The sequence below is a fragment of the Corvus moneduloides genome, chromosome 29, assembly GCF_009650955.1.
Source record: "Corvus moneduloides isolate bCorMon1 chromosome 29, bCorMon1.pri, whole genome shotgun sequence".
NCBI lineage: Eukaryota > Metazoa > Chordata > Aves > Passeriformes > Corvidae > Corvus > Corvus moneduloides.
This window is the reverse complement of record NC_045504.1, coordinates 1761185-1779431: the sequence shown is the minus strand read 5'-3', so window position 1 is coordinate 1779431 and position 18247 is coordinate 1761185. Positions and strand designations below refer to the sequence as shown.

The following is an 18247-nucleotide window of genomic DNA, read 5'->3' as shown; positions in this document are numbered from 1 at the left end:
CTCTGTCCCGGCTCTATCCCGGCTCTGTCCCGGCTCTCTCCCGGCTCTATCCCGGCTCTATCCCGGCTCTATCCCGGCTCTGTCCCGGCTCTATCCCGGCTCTGTCCCGGCTCTGTCCCGGCTCTATCCCGGCTCTGTCCCGGCTCTATCCGGCTCTCTCCCCGGCTCTGTCCCGGCTCTGTCCCGCTCTATCCCGGCTCTATCCCGCTATATCCCGGCTCTGTCCCGGCTCTATCCCGGCTCTGTCCCGGCTCTGTCCCGGCTCTGTCCCGGCTCTATCCCGGCTCTATCCCGGCTCTCCCGGCTCTGTCCCGGCTCTATCCCGACTCTGTCCCGGCTCTATCCCGGCTCTATCCCGGCTCTGTCCCGGCTCTGTCCCGGCTCTGTCCCGGCTCTCTCCCGGCTCTGTCCCGGCTCTATCCCGGCTCTGTCCCGGCTCTATCCCGGCTCTATCCCGGCTCTATCCCGGCTCTGTCCCGGCTCTATCCCGGCTCTATCCCGGCTCTATCCCGGCTCTCTCCCGGCTCTGTCCCGGCTCTCTCCCGGCTCTGTCCCGGCTCTATCCCGGCTCTGTCCCGGCTCTATCCCGGCTCTATCCCGGCTCTATCCCGGCTCTGTCCCGGCTCTGTCCCGGCTCTCTCCCGGCTCTGTCCCGGCTCTGTCCCGGCTCTGTCCCGGCTCTGTCCCGGCTCTATCCCGGCTCTGTCCCGGCTCTGTCCCGGCTCTATCCCGGCTCTCTCCCGGCTCTCTCCCGGCTCTATCCCGGCTCTATCCCGGCTCTATCCCGGCTCTGTCCCGGCTCTGTCCCGGCTCTGTCCCGGCTCTATCCCGGCTCTATCCCGGCTCTGTCCCGGCTCTATCCCGGCTCTATCCCGGCTCTGTCCCGGCTCTGTCCCGGCTCTATCCCGGCTCTGTCCCGGCTCTATCCCGGCTCTATCCCCTCTATCCCGGCTCTGTCCCGGCTCTGTCCCGGCTCTGTCCCGGCTCTATCCCGGCTCTATCCCGGCTCTATCCCGGCTCTGTCCGGCTCTGTCCCGGCTCTATCCCGGCTCTATCCCGGCTCTGTCCCGGCTCTGTCCCGGCTCTATCCCGGCTCTATCCCGGCTCTATCCCGGCTCTCTCCCGGCTCTGTCCCGCTCTGTCCCGGCTCTGTCCCGGCTCTGTCCCGGCTCTATCCCGGCTCTATCCCGGCTCTGTCCCGGCTCTATCCCGGCTCTGTCCCGGCTCTGTCCCGGCTCTATCCCGGCTCTATCCCGGCTCTATCCCGGCTCTGTCCCGGCTCTGTCCCGGCTCTGTCCCGGCTCTCTCCCGGCTCTCTCCCGGCTCTATCCCGGCTCTGTCCCGGCTCTGTCCCGGCTCTATCCCGGCTCTATCCCGGCTCTGTCCCGGCTCTGTCCCGGCTCTGTCCCGGCTCTATCCCGGCTCTGTCCCGGCTCTATCCCGGCTCTGTCCCGGCTCTGTCCCGGCTCTGTCCCGGCTCTGTCCCGGCTCTATCCCGGCTCTATCCCGGCTCTCTCCCGGCTCTATCCCGGCTCTGTCCCGGCTCTGTCCCGGCTCTGTCCCGGCTCTGTCCCGGCTCTATCCCGGCTCTATCCCGGCTCTGTCCCGGCTCTATCCCGGCTCTGTCCCGGCTCTGTCCCGGCTCTATCCCGGCTCTATCCCGGCTCTGTCCCGGCTCTGTCCCGGCTCTGTCCCGGCTCTCTCCCGGCTCTGTCCCCTCTGTCCCGGCTCTATCCCGGCTCTATCCCGGCTCTGTCCCGGCTCTGTCCCGGCTCTGTCCCGGCTCTATCCCGGCTCTGTCCCGGCTCTATCCCGGCTCTATCCCGGCTCTATCCCGGCACTGTCCCGGCTCTGTCCCGGCTCTGTCCCGGCTCTATCCCGGCTCTATCCCGGCTCTATCCCGGCTCTGTCCCGGCTCTGTCCCGGCTCTGTCCCGGCTCTATCCCGGCACTCACAGGCACCGCTGGCTGACTCCCCCGTTCCCGGCTGCCCCCGGTGCCCCCGGTGCTGTGGATGTCCCCCATTCCCCAGTACTCCCAGTACTCCCAGTACGCCCCATTCCCCGCTCCCCCAATTCCCCGGTGCCCCCGGTGCTGTGGGTGTCCCCAGTTCCCCCAGTACTCCCAGTACGCCCCATTCCCCGCTCCCCCAATTCCCCGGTGTCTCCGGTGCTGTGGGTGTCCCCTGTTCCCCCAGTACTCCCAGTACGCCCCATTCCCCTCTCCCACAATTCCCCGGTGCCCCCGGTGCTGTGGGTACCCCCGGTGCCCCAGTTCTCCCAGTTCCCCCAGTCCCGCCAGTGCCCCCGGTTCCCCCAGTTCTCCCGGTGCCCTCGGTGCCCCCGTCCCCCCAGTCTCTCCAGTTCTCCCGGTGCCCCTGGTCCCCCCAGTTCCCCAAGTTCCTCCAGTCCCCGCGAGTGCCCCCGGTGCCCCCAGTTCCCCCGGCGCCCCCAGTTCTCCCAGTGTCCCCAGTCCCCCCAGTCCCCCCGGTCCCCCCACTTCTCCCCGTGCCCCCGGTGCCCCCAGTTCTCCCAGTGTCCCCAGTCCCTCCGGTCCCCCCAGTTCTCCCGGTGCCCCAGTTCTCCCAGTGCCCCAGTTCCCCAAGTTTCCCCGGTCCCCGCGGTGCCCCCGGTGCCCCCAGTTTCTCCCAGTGTCCCCAGTTCCCCAAGTTCCCCCGGTCCCCGCGGGTGTCCCTGGTGCCCCCGGTGCCCCCGGTGTCCCCCAGTCCCCCCCCTGCCCCCGGTCCCCCCACTTCTCCCGGTGCCCCCGGTGCCCCCAGTCCCCCCCAGTTCCCCCAGTCCCCGCGGGTGCCCCCGGTGCCCCCGGTGCCCCCCGCCCGCCGCTTCCCGGCAGGAGCGGCCCCGCGCGGCTTTTCCCGGCACGGGCTGAGTAATTCGGGGCTCGGGGCTGACTCAGCCCCCCCGGGGGTCCCGGTGCCCCCCCACACCCCCCCCCCCAACCCCCACCCCGGGCCGGATGCGCGGGCGGCGGCGGCGGCCCCAAAAAACTGGGGCGGGAGGAAAAGGGGGGCGGGGGGGGCTGGAACACGTGCGGGGGTGTCACGTGTGGGGGGGGTCACACGTGCGGGGGGTGTCACGTGTGGGGGGGTCACACGTATGGGGGGGTGTCACGTGTGGGGGGGTCACACGTGTCCGGGGGTGTCACGTGTGGGGGGGTCACACGTGTGGGGGGTGTCACGTGTGGGGGGTGTCACGTGTGGGGGGGTCACACGTGTCCGGGGGTGTCACACGTGTCCGGGGTGTCACACGCGTGTTTGTGTCACACCCCAGGCGAAGGAGCCGCTGTGGGGGGTCACGAGTGGTGAGAGCAGACCCGGGGTGTGGGGGTCCAGACGTGCAAGGGTGTGTGGGAGCAACCCTGAGTGTGCAAGGGTTTGCACGAGCACTAATGGGTGTGCAAGGGCATGTACGAGCACTGGTGGGTGTGCAAGGGCGTGCAGGAGCAGCCCTGACAGTGTGCAAGGTCATGCACGACCACTAATGGGTGTGCAAGGGCATGCAGGAGTATCCCTGTGTGTGCAAGGGCATGTATGAGCACTGGTGGGTGTGCAAGGGTGTGCAGGAGCATCCCTGAGTGTGCAAGGGCGTGCAGGAGCATCCCTGAGTGTGCAAGGGCTTGCGCGAGAACTAATGGGTGTGCAAGGGCATGCGGGAGCATCTCTGAGTGTGCAAGGGCGTGCATGACCACTAATGGGTGTGCAAGGGCATGCGGAGCATCCCTGAGTGTGCAAGGGCGTGCATGACCACTAATGGGTGTGCAAGGGCATGCGGGAGCATCCCTGAGTGTGCAAGGGCGTGCATGACCACTAATTGTGCAAGGGCATGCGGGAGCATCCCTGAGTGTGCAAGGGCGTGCACGAGCATCTCTGAGTGTGCAAGGGCATACATGAGCGCTGGGGGGTGTGCAAGGACATGCGGGAGCATCCCTGAGTGTGCAAGGTCGTGCACGAGCAGCCCTGAGTGTGCAAGGGCTTGCGGGAGCATCCCTGATTGTGCAAGGGCTTGAATGAGCACTGGTGGGTGTGCAAGGGCGTGCACGATCAGCCCTGAGTGTGCAAGGGCTGCACGAGCACTAATGGGTGTGCAAGGGCCTTGCCCACTGTGCCAGGGCCGTGCCAGGGCCGTACCAGCACCACACCAGTCCTCGACTGGGATCTCACCAGTGCCGTACTGGGGCCGTGCCAGGCTGTACTGGGAGCTCCCGGTGCCATACTGGGAGCCATACTGGGAGCTATACTGGGCCATACTGGGAGCCGCCGTACTGGGCCATACTGGGGCTGTACTGGGGCCGTACTGGGGCCATACTGGGAGCTGCCGGTGCCGCACTGGGGCCGTACTGGAACTCCCGGTGCTGCACTGTATGGGGCCATACCAGGGCTGTTCTGGAGCCATACTGGGAGCTCCGGTGCCGCACTGGGGCTGTACTGGGGCCGCACTGGGGCCCTACTGGGGCTGAACTGGGGCCGCACTGGGGCCCTACTGGGGCCATACTGGGAGCTGCCGGTGCCACACTGGGGCTGTACTGGGGCCATACTGGGGCCATACTGGGAGCCTGCTGGGCTGTACTGGGGCCATACTGGGGCTGTACTGGGAACTCCCAGTGCCGTACTGGGGCTGTACTGGGGCCATATGGGGAGCTCCCGTGCCGCAGTTGGGCTGTACTGGGGCCGTACTGGGGCCATACTGGGAACTCCCGGTGCCGCACTGGGGCTCTACTGAGGCCATACTGGGAACTCCCGGTGCTGCACTGTATGGGGCCATACTGGGAACTCCCGGTGCCGCACTGGGGCTGTACTGGGGCCATACTGGGAACTCCCAGTGCCGCACTGGGGCTGTACTGGGGCCGTACTGGGGCCGGGCCCCGCGCGTTTCCTGCCGCGGGGCCGTGTCCCAGTTGTGGCTTTGTGGCTCCGGCAGCCGCCGGCGCAGGGTGAGGGGGGCACCGGGGGCACCGCGGGCACTGCGGGGGCACCGGGGGCACGGGGGACACTGTGGGGGGGCACCGGGGGGACTTTGGGGACACTGTGGGGGCTCAGGGGCACCGGGGACACTGTGGGGGCACCGGGGGGACTTTGGGACACTGTGGGGGCTCAGGGGGCACCGGGACACTGCGGGGGCACCGGGGGACTTTGAGGACACTGTGGGGGCACTGGGGGCACTGGGGGCACCTGGGGCACTGTGGGGCACCGGGGGACTTTGAGGACACTGTGGGGCACCGGGGGCACCGGGGACACTGCAGGGGCTCAGGGGACAGCGGGGGCACCGGGGACTTTGGGGACACTGTGGGAGCTCAGGGACATCGGGGCACTGGGGGCACCGGGGACTTTGGGGACACCGCAGGGCTCAAGGGGCACAGGGGACACCGGGGGCACTGCGGGGCTCAAGGGGCACCGGGGACACTGTGGGGACACTGGGGACACTGTGGGGGCACCGGGGGCACTGCGGGGCTCAGGGGACACCGGGGGGACACCCCAGCCCAAGGGTGGCACCGGAGCCCACTGGGGACACCTGTGACCAAAGGGGCCACCGGAGCGGAGGGGACACCGTGGTGGCACGCAGGTGGCACCGTGCCACGGGGGGATGTGTGCACCCACTGACGTCAATGCGGAGGGGACACGGCACAGCGGCCACGTGGGGACCGTGTGGTGACACGGGAGGGCACGGGTGGCACCCGGTCCCACAGGGGACACACGAGCCCGTGGGTGACACAGAAAGCCGCGGGTGGCACCCGGTCCCACGGGTGGCACCCGGTCCCACAGGGGACACACGAGCCCGTGGGTGACATCTGAAGCAGGGCAGAGCACGGGAGGACACGGGTGGTGGCACCGCGGGTCCCACGGGTGCCCGGGGACAGGGACCCCGTGCCAGGTGTCCCGTGCCAGCGTCCCCGTGTCCCCCCAGCCCACATCGAGGTGATTCCCTGCAAGATCTGCGGGGACAAATCCTCCGGGATCCACTACGGGGTCATCACCTGCGAGGGCTGCAAGGTGACAGGGGGGACATTGGGGGGGACATGGGGGGACATTGGGGGGACATTGGGGACAGGGGGACATTGGGGACATTGGGGACATTGGGGGGATTGGGGACATTGGGGGGATCGGGGGGACATTGGGGACAGGGGGACATTGGGACATTGAGGGGACATTGGGGGACATTGGGGACATTGGGGGGACATTGGGGGGACATTGGGACATTGAGGGGTCAGGGGGACATTGGGGGGACACTGGGGGACATTGGGGGTCAGGGGGACATTGGGGACATGAGGGACATTGGGGGGACTCGGGGACATTGGGGACAAGGGGACAAGGGGGACATTGGGAGACATTGAGGGGACATTGGGGACATGGGACATTGGGACATTGGGGGGACAGGGGGACATTGGGGGGACAGGGGACATTGGGGACATTGGGATTATTGGGACATTGGGGGGACATTGGGGACATTGGGGACATGGAGGACAGGGGGACATTGGGGGACATTGGGGGTCAGGGGGACATTGGGGACATTGGGGGGACACGGGGGACACGGGGACATTGGGGATATGGGGGGACATTGGGAGGACATGGGGACAAGGGCGGAAACGGGGGACACGGGGATCTGGGCACACGGTGCGACCTCGGGGGTACCGTGAGGTGCTGCGGGTGCCAGGACGGTGGCACACGGGTGACACGGTGGCACACGGGTGACACGGTGGCACACGGGTGCCAGAGCGGTGCCACACGGGTGCCAGAGCGGTGGCACACGGGTGACACGGTGCCACACGGGTGCCAGAGCGGTGCCACACGGGTGCCAGAGCGGTGGCACACGGGTGACACGGTGCCACACGGGTGCCAGAGCGGTGCCACACGGGTGCCAGAGCGGTGGCACACGGGTGACACGGTGGCACCCGCAGGGCTTTTTCCGGCGCAGCGAGCGGCGCGGGCCGAGCCTGGCGTGCAGCCGCGGGCAGCGCTGCGACATCGACCGCGCCACCCGCACCCGCTGCCAGCACTGCCGCCTGCAGAAGTGCCTGCGCCTCGGCATGTCCCGCGACGGTGCGTGCGACAGCGGGCACCGAGCCGGGGACAGCGGGCACCGAGCCTGGGGACAGCTGTACCCATGGGGACAGCGGGCACCGAGCCTGGGGACAGCGGGCACCGAGCCGGGGGACAGCGGGCACCGAGCCTGGGACAGCTGTACCCACGGGGACAGCGGGCACCGAGCCTGGGACAGCGGGCACCGAGCCGGGGACAGCGGCACCGAGCCTGGGGACAGCTGTACCCATGGGGACAGCGGGCACCGAGCTTGGGGACAGCGGGCACCGAGCCGGGGGACAGCGGGCACCGAGCCTGGGGACACCGGGGACCGAGCCGGGGGACACCGGGGACCGAGCCGGGGGACAACGGGGACCGAGCCTGGGGACAGCTGTACCCATGGGGACAGCGGGCACCGAGCTTGGGGACAGCGGGCACCGAGCCGGGGGACAGCTGTACCCATGGGGACAGCGGGCACCGAGCCTGGGACAGCGGGCACCGAGCCGGGGACAGCGGGCACCGAGCCGGGGACAGCTGTACCCACGGGGGCACTGCCCTGTGCCCCTGGGGACACCGGGACTGAGCCGGGGACACCGGGGACCGATCCTGGGGACACCGGGCCGTGCCCCTGGGGACAGCTGTACCCATGGGACACCGGGGACTGAGCCGGGGGACACCGGAGACCAAGCCTGGGGACAGCTGTACCCACGGGACATCGCCCTGTGCCCCTGGGGACATCTGTGCCCTGCCTGGCGACACCTGTGCCCACCCTGGCGACACCTGTGGCCAGCCTGGGGACACCTGTGGCCAGCCTGGGGACAGCCCGAGGTGGCCGTGAGGAAGGGCCGGGCGCTGCCGGGCAGTGTCGCGGCTCGGTGACAGCGCCGCGTCCCCCGCTGTCCCCTCTGTCTCCGCAGCCGTCAAGTTCGGCCGCATGTCCAAGAAGCAGCGGGACCGGCTCCAGGCCGAGGTGCTGGAACAGCTGGGAAGGAAAAATGGGGAAAATGGGGAAAATCGGGAAGAGCCGAGCGGCGGGAACAGCCGGAAACCACGGAAAAACGGGGAAAAACGGGAAAAATGGGAATACCGCGAGCAGCGCGAACGGGAACGGGCGGCTCAGGGGCCACCGGAGCCCTCCCCGGCCGGGCGCTGTCCCCCGATGTCCCCGTGTCCCCGCGGCGCGTCCCAGCGGGGCGTGGCCCGCGGAGGAGGCGACAAAGCGGGGACAGGACGGGGACAGGGCGGCGACAGCGCCGTCCCCTCATCCCGGTACCGGCGGCGTCCCGGAGTCACCGGCGGGCCTGGAGATCGGTGAGTGCGCGGTGGCCGCGGGCGACTGGCACCCGCGGGGCCGGCGGTGTCACCCCCGGGGCTGGCGGTGTCACCCGCGGGGCCGGCGGTGTCACCCGCGGGGGCGGGGCGCGGCGGGACAGGGCGCTGGCAGGTGTGGGGGGTGGCACCTCCGGATGTCACCTGTGGGTGCTCCGTGGTGGTGGCACCTGGCTCTGTCACCGATGGTGGTGGCACCTGGCTCTGTCACCTGTGGGTGGTGACACCCGCCTCTCCCACCCACGGATGCTCCAGGCTGGTGGCCCCAGAGTGTCCTCGTGTCCCACCGTGCCACCTCTGTGTGTCCCCAGTGTCCTCCTGTCCCACCGTGCCACCTCTGTGTGTCCCCAGAGCTCCTCACCCACTGTCCCCTCCTGTCCCACCGTGCCACCTCTGTGTGTCCCCAGTGTCCTCCTGTCCCACCGTGCCACCTCTGTGTGTCCCCAGAGTGTCCTCCTGTCCCACCGTGCCACCTCTGTGTGTCCCCAGTGTCCTCCTGTCCCACCGTGCCACATCTGTGCCCAGAGTGTCCTCCTGTCCCACCGTGCCACCTCTGTGTGTCCCCAGAGCTCCTCACCCACTGTCCCCTCCTGTCCCACCGTGCCACCTCTGTGTGTCCCCAGAGTGTCCGGCTGTCCCACCGTGCCACCTCTGTGCCCAGTGTCCTCCTGTCCCACCGTGCCACCTCTGTGTGTCCCCAGTGTCCTCCTGTCCCACCGTGCCACCTCTGTGTGTCCCCAGAGCTCCTGACCCAGAGCGTCCTCCTGTCCCACCGTGCCACCTCTGTGTGTCCCCAGTGTCCTCCTGTCCCACCGTGCCACCTCTGTGCCCAGCGTCCTGCTGTCCCACCGTGCCACCTCTGTGTGTCCCCAGAGTGTCCTCTGTCCCACCGTGCCACCTCTGTGTGTCCCCGAGCTCCTGACCCAGAGCGTCCTCCTGTCCCACCGTGCCACCTCTGTGTGTCCCCAGAGTGTCCGGCTGTCCCACCGTGCCACCTCTGTGCCCAGTGTCCTCCTGTCCCACCGTGCCACCTCTGTGTGTCCCCAGAGCTCCTGACCAGAGCGTCCTCCTGTCCCACCGTGCCACCTCTGTGTGTCCCCAGAGCTCCTGACCCAGAGCGTCCTCCTGTCCCACCGTGCCACCTCTGTGTGTCCCCAGAGCTCCTGACCCAGAGCGTCCTCCTGTCCCACCGTGCCACCTCTGTGTGCCCAGAGCTCCTGACCCAGAGCGTCCTCCTGTCCCACCGTGCCACCTGCCACCCCCGCGCCGAGGAGCTGCAGGGCCGCCGCTGGGACAGCTTCACCCGCGAGGAGATCTGCGCCTACCAGAGCCAGGTGAGGGCCGGGCAGGGGACACGGCTGTCCCCAAGGGTGCCAGGGGTGACGGCCGCTCCCGTAGCCCACGGCGAGATGTGGCAGCGCTGCGCCCGCCGTGTCACCGAGGCCATCGAGCGCGTGGTGGAGTTCGCCAAGCGCCTGCGCGGCTTCCTGGAGCTCAGCCAGCACGACCAGATCGTCCTGCTCAAGGCGGGTACGCGGCCACCGCGTCCCCGTGTCATTGTCACCACCCCGGGGACACCCCGGCCCCTTTGTCACCACCCCAGGACACCCCGGCCCTTTGTCACCGCCCTGGGGACAGCTCGTTGCCTTCTCCCCGGACCTGTGGCCATCCCATCCCTTGTCCCCAGTCCCAGGGACACCCTGGCCCCTGTCACCATCCCAGGGACACCCTGGCCCCTTGTCCCCAGCTCCAGGGCACCCTGGCCCCTTGTCACCACCCCAGGGACACCCTGTCCCCTTGTCGCCTGCCCCAGGGCTGCCCCGTCTCCTTGCCGCCAGCTCTGGGGCCACCCTGTCCCCTTGTGACAGTCCCAGGGGTCCCACGGGGAGGTGACAACCCCTAAAGTCCCCTCCATCCTCCTGGCGAGGTGACAATCCCACCGTCCTGGGAGGTGACAACCCCCAAAGTCCCCTCCATCCTCCCTGGCGAGTTGACACCACCCCGGGCCACCACGGCGGGGTCCCCGGCCCATCCCCTCGGGCCGGTGGCGGTGTCCCCGGTGCCAGCAGCGCTGTCACCACCCCGGGGGTGACACAGGTGCCATGGAGGTTGTCCTGGTCCGGATGTGTCGCACCTTCGACGCCGCCACCCGCTCCGTCCTCTTCGAGGGCAAACTCGCGGGGCCCGAGCTCTTCCGCTCGCTGGGTGAGGCCGGCGACACCGGCGGGGGGACACGCGTGGGGGGGCGGGTGGGGCAGCCGCGGGACAGGCGGTGACACGGGGCTGTCCCCAGGGTGCCCCGAGCTCGTCGCGTCCATCTTCGACCTGGCGCAGAGCCTGAGCGCGCTGCGCTGCTCCGAGAGCGAGCTGGCGCTGCTCAGCGCCCTGGTGCTCGTCAACGCCGGTCAGCGACCTCTCCGTGTCCCCTCGGTGTCCCCTCCGTGTCCCCTCAGGGTCCCCTCGGTTTCCCTCGGTGTCCCCGCCGTGTCCCCTCCGTGTCCCCTCGGGGTCCTCTCAGCGTCCCTCGGGGTCCCCTCCGTGTCCCCTCGGTGTCCCCGCCGTGTCCCCGCCATGTCCCCTCCATGTCCCCTCGGTGTCCCCCGTGTCCCTTCGTGTCCCTCCGTGTCCCCTCGGGGTCCCCGCCGTGTCCCCTCCGTGTCCCTTCGGTGTCCCCTCGGTGTCCCCTCGGGGTCCTCTCAGCGTCCCCGCCCCCCTGTCCCAGCCCGTGTCCTCTCCGTGTCCCCTCCGTGTCCCCTCCGTGTCCCCTCCGTGTCCCCTCGGGGTCCTCTCAGCGTCCCGTCGGTGTCCCCGCCGTGTCCCCTCCATGTCCCACCCCGTGTCCCCTCCGTGTCCCCTCGGGGTCTTCTCAGTGTCCCCTCGGTGTCCCCGCCGTGTCCCCTCTGTGTTCCCTCCGTGTCCCCTCGGGGTCCCCTCAGCGTCCCCGCCCCTCTGTCCCACCCGTGTCCCCGCCCACGGGGGTGTCCCCTCCGTGTCCCCTCCGTGTCCCCTCCGTGTCCCCTCAGCGTCCCCGTCGTGTCCCCTCCGTGTCCCCTCGGGGTCTCCTCCGTGTCCCCTCAGCGTCCCCCCCCCCCAGTCCCACCCCGTGTCCCCAGCCCGGCTCCCCAGGGAGGGTTTGTCCCAAATTCGCGGGGTTTGTCCTAAAGCGGGATGGAGGGAGGGGGCGTGTCCCCAAGGTGTCCCCCACACTGTCCCCAAAGTGTCCCCCGCGCTGTCCCCAAGGTGTCCCCACCGTGTCGCTTGTCCCGCTTTCTGTCCCAGATAGTTCCTGTCCCCAGCCCTGTCCCTGTCCCGTGTCCGTGTCCCTGTCCCGTGTCCGTGTCCGTGTCCCGTGTCCCTGTCCGTGTCCCTGTCCCGTGTCCCTGTCCCGTGTCCGTGTCCCTGTCCCGTGTCCCTGTCCGTGTCCCGTGTCCCTGTCCGTGTCCCTGTCCCGTGTCCCTGTCCCGTGTCCGTGTCCGTGTCCCGTGTCCCTGTCCGTGTCCGTGTCCCCACACCCGTGTCCCTGTCCCGTGTTCGTGTCCATGTCCCCACCCGTGTCCTGTCCCATACCCGTGTCCATGTCCATGTCCCCACCCCTGTCCCTGTGCCGTGTCCGTGTCCGTGTCCCCACACCCGTGTCCCCACACCCGTGTCCTGTCCGTGTCCGTGTCCCCACACCCGTGTCCGTGTCCCCAGGCCGCCCGTGCCTGCAGGACCGCCCCGGGTGGCCCGGCTCCAGGGACATTTGGACGTCGCTTTCCGGCTCCTGCTGCACCGGACCCGCCGCGAGGGCTCCTGGCCAGGGTGGGGACACCGCGGGGACACGCGTGGGGCTGCGGGAGCAAAGGGGGAAGGGCGCGAGGGGGGCAGCGTGGGGGTGTTGGGGACATTGAGGGGGACAGGGTGGGGGTCCGTGGGCAGGGGTGACGCTGGGTTGGGTGTGCCACGCGTGTCCCCCTCCCCGCGCGTGTCCCCGTGGTGACAGCCGTGTCTCCGTGGGTGACTGCGTGTCCCCGCGTGTCCCAGTGGGTGACGGCCGTGTCCCGGTGGGTGACAGCCGTGTCCCCGCTCGTGCCCGGGGGGTGACAGCCGCGTCCCCACGCGTGTCCCCCCAGCTGCCCACCCCGGGCCGGCTCCGCGCTCTCTGCTCGCAGCATCTGGAGCAGGTCCAGGCTTTCCGCCGCCTCCACCCCGGCGGAATCTCGGCCGCCTTCCCCCCGCTCTACCGGGAGCTCTTCGCCCCCGACCCCGCCGATCCCCCCGCGGGGACCCGCTGAGCGCGACCTCGGGACCGCCGGGACCGCCGGGATCACCGGGACCGCCGGGACCAGCCCTGATCCCGCTGAGCCCGACTCCGGGACCGCCGGGACCACCGGGATCACCGGGACCAACCCTGACCCCGCTGAGCGCGACCCGGCCGGGACCACCGGGACCGCCGGGACCAGCCCTGATCCCGCTGAGCCCGACCCCGGGACCACCGGGACCGCCGGGACCAGCCCTGATCCCGCTGAGCCCGACCCCGGGACCGCCGGGACCACCGGGATCACCGGGACCAACCCTGACCCCGCTGAGCGCGACCCGGGACCACCGGGACCGCCGGGACCAGCCCTGATCCCGCTGAGCCCGACTCCGGGACCGCCGGGACCACCGGGATCACCGGGACCAACCCTGACCCCGCTGAGCGCGACCCGGGACCACCGGGACCGCCGGGACCAGCCCTGATCCCGCTGAGCCCGACTCCGGGACCACCGGGACCGCCGGGACCAGCCCTGATCCCGCTGAGCCCGACCCCGGGACCGCCGGGACCACCGGGAGCACCGGGACCAACCCTGACCCCGCTGAGCGCGACCCCGGGACCACCGGGACCGCCGGGACCAGCCCTGATCCCGCTGAGCCGACCCCGGGACCGCCGGGACACCGGGACCACCGGGACCAGCCCTGAACCTGCTGAGAGCGATCCCGGGACCACCGGCACCTCCGGGACCAGCGGGACCACCGGGACCAGCCCTGACCCCGCTGAGCCCGACCCCGGGACCGCCGGGATCAGCGGACCAGCGGGATCACCGGGACCGCCGGGACCAGCCCCGATCCCGCTGAGCCCGACCCCGGGACCGCCGGGACCAGCGGGACCAGCGGGATCAGCCCTGACCCCGATGAGCCCGACCTCGGAACCACCGGGACCACCGGGATCACCGGACCAACCCTGAACCTGCTGAGAGCGATCCCGGGACCGCCGGGACCACCGGGACCAGCCCTGAACCTGCAGAGAGCGATCCCGGGACCACCGGCACCACCGGAATCACCGGGACCAACCCTGACCCCGCTGAGCGCGACCCCGGGACCGCCGGGACCACCGGGACCACCGGGACCGCCCCTGTACCTGGCGACACCTGGGGCTACTCCCACCGAGGCACCTTCCGGGAATCCGGTACCCACCGGGTCACCGGCGAAGCTCTGTCCCCCGTGGGTGCCCTGTCACCTGTGGGTGCCCATTGTCCCTGTCACCCGTGGGCGCTGCCCGGGCTGTCCCACGGCCACGGCCCCCCCACGGGGTGCCGGGGGGCCAGTGGCGGAGTGGCCGCGGGGCGTTTGAGCGGAATAAAGGCGATTTTGGGGACCGCGTGTCCGTGGGCTGCGTCACGGGGGACACGCGGGGACACCGGGAGCGACGCTAAAGCCGCGCCCCGCGCAGCGCTCCGAGCCGCTATAGGTTCTCGTGCCTGTCACTCAAGCGTGGAGGCGGGCCCCAACCGGCTTTCCGCTCTCTGATTGGTTTGCTCCTCCGCTGCTCGCCGCTGATTGGCTGCTTTATTCCCGTTATTTCCCGCCCCCTCCTGTGGAGGCCCGGCGGGGATTGGCTGCTGCTCTGAGGGCGGTGATTGGACAGGACCAGCGCGAGGCTGCGCTTTGATTGGTTGGGAGGGGAGGAGCCGCGCTGTGATTGGTGAAGACCGGGAGGGGGCGTGGCCAGCGGCGGCGCGCGGGAGGCGGTGGCGGCACCGGGGCCGCGCCGGGCCCGAACCGGGGCCGGGCCCGAACCGGGACCTTTCGGGACCGAACCGAACCGAACCGACCAGGCCGGTTCCGGGGCCGGGGGGCAGCCCCGGCACCTGCAGGTACAGCGAAATCACCCGAGGGGCGCGGCGGGGGTGGCTGCGGATGCTCAGCTGCCGCTGCACCGGGCCGGGGCCTGCACCGGCGGGCGCGGAGCCGAGCCCTCCGTGAGGGTACGGGCGGGGGGAGCCGAGCGGGAGCGGCGGGGGGTACCCCGGGCTGGAGGCCGCAGAGCGGCCGGGCCGCTCCGGGAGGTGCCGGTGACCGTCCGGTGTGGCCCCGGTAACCCGCCGGTAATCTCCGCCGGTAACCCGCAGCCGGCCATGGCGGGACGCGGCTCCGTGCACAGCCTGAGCAGCCTGCAGAAAACCGCCTTGCTCCTGGGCGTCCCGGCCGCGGCCACCGTGCTGTACATCCTGTACCGGCGCTACCGGGAAGCAGAGGTGGTGCGGGGCCCGCACCGGGGCCGGACCCCCGGGAGACCCTCCCGGGAGACCCCTCCGTGAGGAGGGAGGGGCTGTGGGAGTCGCTTTTCCCGGTGGGAATTCCCGGTGGGGAGGGTCCCGCTGGGGCACCCCGGGGACACCCTGGGGACCTTTGGGGACCCCTTTGGGGACCCCTTGGGGACACCCTGGGGACACCCTGGGGACACCCTGAGGACACCCTGGGGACACCCTGGGGACACCCTGGGGACATGGGGACACCCTGGGGACACTCTCAGGACACCCTGGGGACACCCTGGGGACACCTTGGGGACACCCTGGGGACACCTTGGGGACAGCTTTGGGGACACCCGGGGACACTCTGGGGACAGCTTTGGGGACCGCTTTGGGGACACGCTGGGGACAACTTGGGGACAACTTGGGGACACCTGGGGACCTTTGGGGACACCCTGGGGACCTTTGGGGACCCCTTTGGGGACACCCTGGGGACCTTTGGGGACCCCTTTGGGGACACCCCGGGACACCCTGGGGACCTCTGGGGACCCCTTGGGGACACCCTGGGGACCTTGGGGACAGCTTTGGGGACACCCTGGGGACACCCTGGGGACATGGGGACACCCTGGGGACACCCTGGGGACACCCCGGGGACACCCCGGGGACACTCTGGGGACCTTTGGGGACCCCTTTGGGGACATGCTGGGGACAACTTGGGGACACCCTGGGGACCTTTGGGGACACTCCGGGGACACCTGGGGACACTCTGGGGACATTTTGGGGACCCTTTGGGGACACTCTGGGGACACTTTGGGGACACTCTGGGGACACTCTGGGGACACTCTGGGGACACCCCGGGGACACCCTGGGGACACCCTGGGGACACCTTGGGGACACCCTGGGGACACCTTGGGGACATTGGGGACATTGGGGACATCCTGGGGACACCCTGGGGACACCTTGGGGACCCCTTGGGTCACTCTGGGGACACCTTTGGGGATCCTCTGGGGACAACTTGGGGACATCCTTTGGGGACACCCTGGGGACACCCTGGGGACACTTTGGGGACACCCTGGGGACACCCTGGGGACACTTTGGGGACACCTTGCGGATCCTTTGGGGTCACCCTGGGGACACACCGGGGACACCTTGGGGGCACCTTGGGGACCCTTTGGGGGCACCTTTGGGACTTTTGGGGACCCTTTGGGGACCATCCATGAGGAGGGGGAAGCTGTTGGAGTCACTTTTCCCCCAGGGAATTCCCTTGTGACCCCCTCAGGGAGCTCCCTGTCCCTCTGTGACCGTTTGGGGACACCCTGGGGACCCTTTGGGGACCCTTTGGGGGCACCCAGAGAATTTGGGGGCCCTTTGGGGGTCACTTTTCCCCCTTGTGACCCCCTCGAGGAGCTCCCTGTCCCTCTGTGACCCTTTTGGGGACCCTTTGGGGACCCTTTGAGAATTTGGGGGGGTTGTGGGGGTCACTTTTTCCCCTGGGAATTCCCTTTTGAGCCCCTCAGGAAGATCCTTGTCCCTCTGTGACCCTTTGGGGACCCCAGAGAATTTGGGGGTGCTCTGGGGCCACTTTTCCCCCGGGAATTCCCAGGTGACCCCCTCAGGGAGCTCCCTCCCCTCTATGACCCTTTGGGGACCTCCTGGGGACCCTTTGGGGACCCTTTGAGGACCCTTTGAGAATTTGGGGGTGCTCTGGGGTCACTTTTCCCCCTTGTGACCCCCTCAGGGAGCTCCCTGTCCCTCTGTGACCCTTTGGGGACCCTTTGGGGGCACCCAGAGAATTTGGGGGTGCTCTGGGGCTCATTTTCCCCCGGGAATTCCCTTGTGACCCCCTCAGGGAGCTCCCTCTCCCTCTATGACCCTTTGGGGACCCTTTGGGGACCCTTTGAGAACTTGGGGGTGCTCTGGGGCTCATTTTCCCCTGGGAATTCCCGTGTCCCGTTTGTAACCCTGCTTTGGGGGGGAGGGGGGGGGTGGGGAAGGTCCCAACCCCTCCGTGACCCCTGGGGGAGCTTTTGGGGGACCCATCCCCGTCCCCTTGCTCCCCTCAGAGGCTCAGGTGACCTTCGTGGCCGACGAGGGGCTGGAAATCGGGGTGAGGGTTCCCCGCACGGCGCTGAAATCCTGATCGGCCGCCGAGGAGCCACCATCAACCAGGTGGGCACAGCCCGGCACCGGGAACTGGGAGCACTGGGAGCACTGGGAATGCTGGAATCGCCCTTTCCCCCCCCCCAGCTGAGGCAGGAGACGGGCGCTCAGATCGACGTGGAGGAAGAGGAGGAGGAGGAGGAAGGGGCAGTCGCTGGTGCAGATCTCGGGCTCGCCGGGCCAGGTGTGCCGGGCCAAGGCGGCTGTGCTGCGCATCGTGGCCGACAGCGCGCCCGTGGCCGAGCAGCTGCGCGTGCCCCAGCGCGCCGTGGGCAGGATCATCGGTACGGGCACCCCAAAAAACGGGGGGAACCCCAAAAAACGGGGGGGACCCTAAAAAATGGGGGGGACCCCCAAAAAACCATGAGGGGAGCCCAAAAACTGGCAGGGACCCCAAATCCCAGGGTGCAGAGCAGCTGCGCGTGCCCAACCCTGCCGTGGGCAGGATCATCGGTACGGGCACCCCAAAAAACGGGGGGAACCCCAAAAACCAGAGGGGGAACCCCAAAAACCGGGGGGAGCCCCAAAAACTGGCAGGGACCCCAAATCCCAGGGTGCAGAGCAGCTGCGCGTGCCCCAGCGCGCCGTGGGCAGGATCATCGGTACGGGCACCCCAAAAAACGGGGGGGAACCCCAAAAACCGGGGGGGACCCCAAAAACCGGGGGGAGCCCCAAAAAACGCGGGGAATCCCAAATCCCAGGGTGCAGAGCAGCTGCGCGTGCCCAACCCTGCCGTGGGCAGGATCATCGGTACGGGCACCCCAAAAGACGGGGGGGACCCCAAAAAACGGGGGGGACCCCAAAAAAACGGGGGGAGCTTCTGTACCCCCTAGGAAACCCTAAGGGAACCCCAAATCCTGAGGGGAACCCCAAATCCCAGCGTTTTTCCCACCCTTTTCCCCAAATCCCAGCGCTTTTCCCACCCCTTTTCCCTCAAATTCTGGAGGGCCCTTCCACCCTTTTTCCCCCCAAATCCCAGAGCCTTTCCCACCGCTTTTCTCCCAAATTCTGGGGGTTTTTTCCCACCCCTTTCCCCCAAATTCCAGAGCTTTTTCCACCCCTTTTCTCCAAATTCTGAGGAGCCCTTCCACCCTTTCCCCCAAATTCTGGGGGTTTTTCCCACCCTTTCCCCCAAATCCCAGCGCTTTTCCCACCCCTTTTCCCCCAAATTCTGGGGGGGCCCTTCCACCCCTTCCCCCCTCCCCAAATCCCAGAGGTTTTTCCCACCCCTTTCCCCC

At 69.3% G+C, this 18247-nt stretch overlaps 2 protein-coding genes across 2 annotated transcripts; both read left to right on the top strand.

Moving 5' to 3' along the window:
* Nucleotides 1-5599: 5599 nt before the first annotated feature.
* Nucleotides 5600-13080, top strand: LOC116436351 (nuclear receptor ROR-gamma-like). Its single transcript, XM_032093383.1, is given in 11 exon segments — nt 5600-5664; nt 5814-6006; nt 6912-7053; nt 7950-8343; nt 9574-9695; nt 9760-9891; nt 10459-10566; nt 10655-10765; nt 12055-12075; nt 12078-12162; nt 12474-13080. Coding segments are annotated over 11 exon segments (1980 nt in total).
* Nucleotides 13081-14324: 1244 nt separating this feature from the next.
* Nucleotides 14325-17407, top strand: LOC116436322 (tudor and KH domain-containing protein-like). Its single transcript, XM_032093375.1, is given in 6 exon segments — nt 14325-14474; nt 14730-14858; nt 16915-16981; nt 16984-17018; nt 17097-17152; nt 17154-17407. Coding segments are annotated over 5 exon segments (474 nt in total). The 5' UTR covers nt 14325-14474; nt 14730-14735; the 3' UTR covers nt 17347-17407.
* Nucleotides 17408-18247: the final 840 nt, after the last annotated feature.